Source organism: Myotis davidii, unplaced genomic scaffold (assembly GCF_000327345.1).
Source record: "Myotis davidii unplaced genomic scaffold, ASM32734v1 scaffold1688, whole genome shotgun sequence".
Classification (NCBI taxonomy): Eukaryota; Metazoa; Chordata; class Mammalia; order Chiroptera; family Vespertilionidae; genus Myotis; species Myotis davidii.
In genome coordinates, this window is record NW_006299238.1 from 9,666 (window position 1) to 12,933 (window position 3,268).

Genomic DNA, 3,268 nt, shown 5'->3' on the forward strand with positions numbered 1-3,268 from the left:
ATCAGGCCCTCCTGTTCCCAGCAAAAGTCACGTTTACTCCCATTGAAGGTGATGAGCTAGTTGCCTTAACCAAATGGAGTTTTCTGTCCTCCTCGTGGTCCTCCCACCTTCATACACACAAAAGCCCTGGGTTGGTGTCAATGCTCCTGTGGTGGTGGCTGATCTGACTAGGCCACAGGACCCAAATACTCGGTACTGCTTTGGATGTTTCTGTGAAGGTATATATGTTCTTTTGGGATGGGATTAATAATTAAATAAGAGCTCCCCTGAGAGAGAGGGAATTCAGCCAGCAGACTGACTTTGGACTCAAACTGCAACTCTTTCCTGAGTCTCCAGCCTGCCAGCCTACCTTGCAGTTTGGGACTTGCCAGGTTCCACACTCACATAAACCAGTTTTTTAAAATCCATCTGTCGATCTAAACATAATAGATACTTCTATATCTCTATCTCTATCTCTATCCTAATGGCCCTGCTTTTCTAAAACTGACTTCTACAAAGAGTTAAAAAGAGGGAAGAGGGTCAATTTTCCCAAAGGCAACTTGGAAGTGCTATTACCAGGAAGAAGGGGAAAAGATGTAGGAAAAACCGTCATAGATGCTCATTACAGTTGGGAATGAACAAAGTCAACTTATTGTGGTAGCAATTTGATTGACAAAAATGTTTTGAACATTAGGTCCATGGAGAGAAGGAACACACTTGGTGGTGAAAAGGTATTGAAGGTTTTCTTCCCTCAGCTTTTTACATATTTAGATACTTGTTTAAATGTTATTCAGAATGACGTGTTCAATGGCCAGGGTATCTTTAGAAGAGAAGCGGGCTTTAACTTATGTGGCATGTTTTGAGTACAATCAGGATGGTTGGGTCCAAAATATCTCCCACATCTGGTAGAATGCCTGAAATTCTACGATTGAAAAATGATTTGCTTATTTGCTCTTGAAGGATTGCAGGTCTTAGGAATGTATAATTAAAGTAAAAATGACCTTTGCCCTGGCTAGGTGGCTCCGTTGGTTGGAATGTCATCCTGTACACTAAAACAAAAAAAAAAAAAAAGGTTGTGGGTTTGATTCCCAGCCAGGGCACATACCTAGGTTGTGAGTGTGATCCTTGGTACATACATTGATATTTCTCTCTCTCTTCCTCTCTGAAATAAAAAATACAAAAATAAATGAATAATAAATAAATAAATAAATAAAAAGTAAAAATGACCTTTAAAGATGTCCAAACTGTTTTCCCCAGAACACCAGCATCCACGAAGTGATCATTCAATAGGTCCTCTTCAAAGGACTCCACAAAGACGACAAGGAAGTTTGGGGGTAAATTCATGTCATAGCCCCCTCTTAGATAGTCAAGATGCATATTAGCATATTAAGAGCTCTGAGAATTTTTGGATTAAGAGGCCCCTTTAAATTAAATTAACCCCAAATTTTCTAAAATCATTTGACCATGAAACATCCCCCCCCCCAGAGCACTTGTTGAACTTGGGGGAATTAGGTGTGGAAAAGGGGGGTGGTTAGAAAGGTGAGGACCTCAGGAGCAAGAATATCAAAGTTTAATTCCCGGCTCTGCTGTTTACCAACTATCAAACTTTGCCAATGTTGCTTCACCTCTTTTGGCTACAATTCTTTATTTGTAAAGTAAGGTTACTAGTCACTCACCTCACTGGGCTAAAATGATAAATATTAAGTACGAAAGAACCATTTTTTAAAGTTGCCGGCTCATAATTCACTCAAAAGAGATGTTGATTTTGTCAACTGTCTTCTCTCTTTTCTCTCTTCCCTTCCTTCTTATAATTTTTTTTTATTTCAATGAACTTTTTATTTTATAAAAGCTTTAGATTTACAGGAAAGTTGCAGAGATAACACACCACCAGCCCTAGCCCCATTCCCTTCCTTTTATGTGTATTCTGTGCTGGGAATTGTAGGAACAGGACTGGCACAGCCATGGTCTTCCTCGCAGCTCTCACTAACCTCCCCGGAAGGCGAGGCGGAGACAAGCACACCAACACCTACAAGATTGGTCACAAGTGCAGCTCAAAACACAAGTCATGTCCTGGCTGGTGTGCCTCAGTGGGTAGAGCATCCGCCTGGGAACTGAAGGGTCCTGGGTTCCATTTCAGTCAAGGGCACATGCCTGGGTTGTGGGCTTGATTCCCCAGTAGGGGGCGTACAGGAGGCAACCAATCAATGGTTCTCTCTCATCATTGATGTTTCCATCTCTCTCTCTCTCTCCCTCTCCCTTCCTCTCTGAAATCAATAAAAACATTTTAAACAACCACAAAAAAACCCCACAAGTCATACAAACTTCCCCTCCTGCAAATTCTTGCAAACTACCTAAACAGACAGATCTACTTTTCCAAAATAACTGAGAGGTGTTAACCCGAGCACCAAAGAATTACCCCCCCCCCCCTCTTTTTTTTTTTTTTTTTAAAGAAAATCGACCAGGAAATGAGTAATAAAGGTGGGGAGGGGAAGTCATTGTAAACCTTAAATATAGCCAGAGCTCGGGGATTTGTCAGGAGTAGGCAGTAAGCTTTGTTCTCCTTTTGAGAAGTAAAAGCCAAAGAGTCCTCCGCCCCTTGCTGAATACCCCAGCACAACGCGTGAACCTTCTCGGTGGATCACGGTCGCTGCACACACCGTCAGGACCCCCGCGACCCCCCTCTCGCGGCTGAGCGAGGGCGGGTGTTCTCAGCCACCAGCAGAGGCTCCCGGCCCCGCGCAGGACTAGTGCGTTCCGAGCTCCCAGTCAGAGCTCAAGTCCTGCCCAGCCTTCCCCGTGAGAACTACTGAGGGGTTCCCATAGGACAGCAACTCGGGGTCCTCATCGGAGCGGGAGGAGGCAGGCGACTGCGGAAATGCCCCCCGAATGGGGAATGCCCATTTGTACAATAAACCTCACTCTCTCCACGCCCCGCTCTGGTCCCATCCCCCTCTCCCCCAGAGCAGGAGCTGAATCAATTTCGCTCTCCCCAGACAGGAGTTCCCCGCAGGGCTTCCTCCCCTCCCCTCCCCCTGGTCCGGGACGGGGGGTGGGGTGGGGTGTGCATTTCCTTTGGTCGCTTCAGGGACCATCGCGCACAGGTGCTCGGAGACACTCTGGAGAGAGAAGTAGGGAGCTGTGAGTCACCCCGCCCTAGTCCTGGGCCCGGGAGAGGCTGGGCGGGGCTGTCATTTCTCCCCGCGAGCGGTGCCCGGCGCTGCCGGGACTTGGAGTAGCTCTTCTACTTCGTCGGATCGCTCCCCAGCGATGCCCCGGATCGGGGTTCTCC

At 46.5% G+C, this 3,268-nt stretch overlaps 1 protein-coding gene across 1 annotated transcript in view; it reads left to right on the forward strand.

Moving 5' to 3' along the window:
• The first annotated feature begins 3,207 nt into the window (after positions 1-3,207).
• FAS (Fas cell surface death receptor) overlaps positions 3,208-3,268 on the forward strand; it is a 26,508-nt gene continuing 26,447 nt past the window's right edge. Inside the window, exon 1 of the mRNA XM_006774693.2 lies at positions 3,208-3,268. Coding sequence (XP_006774756.1) covers positions 3,247-3,268 — 22 coding nt within the window. The 5' untranslated portion in view covers positions 3,208-3,246.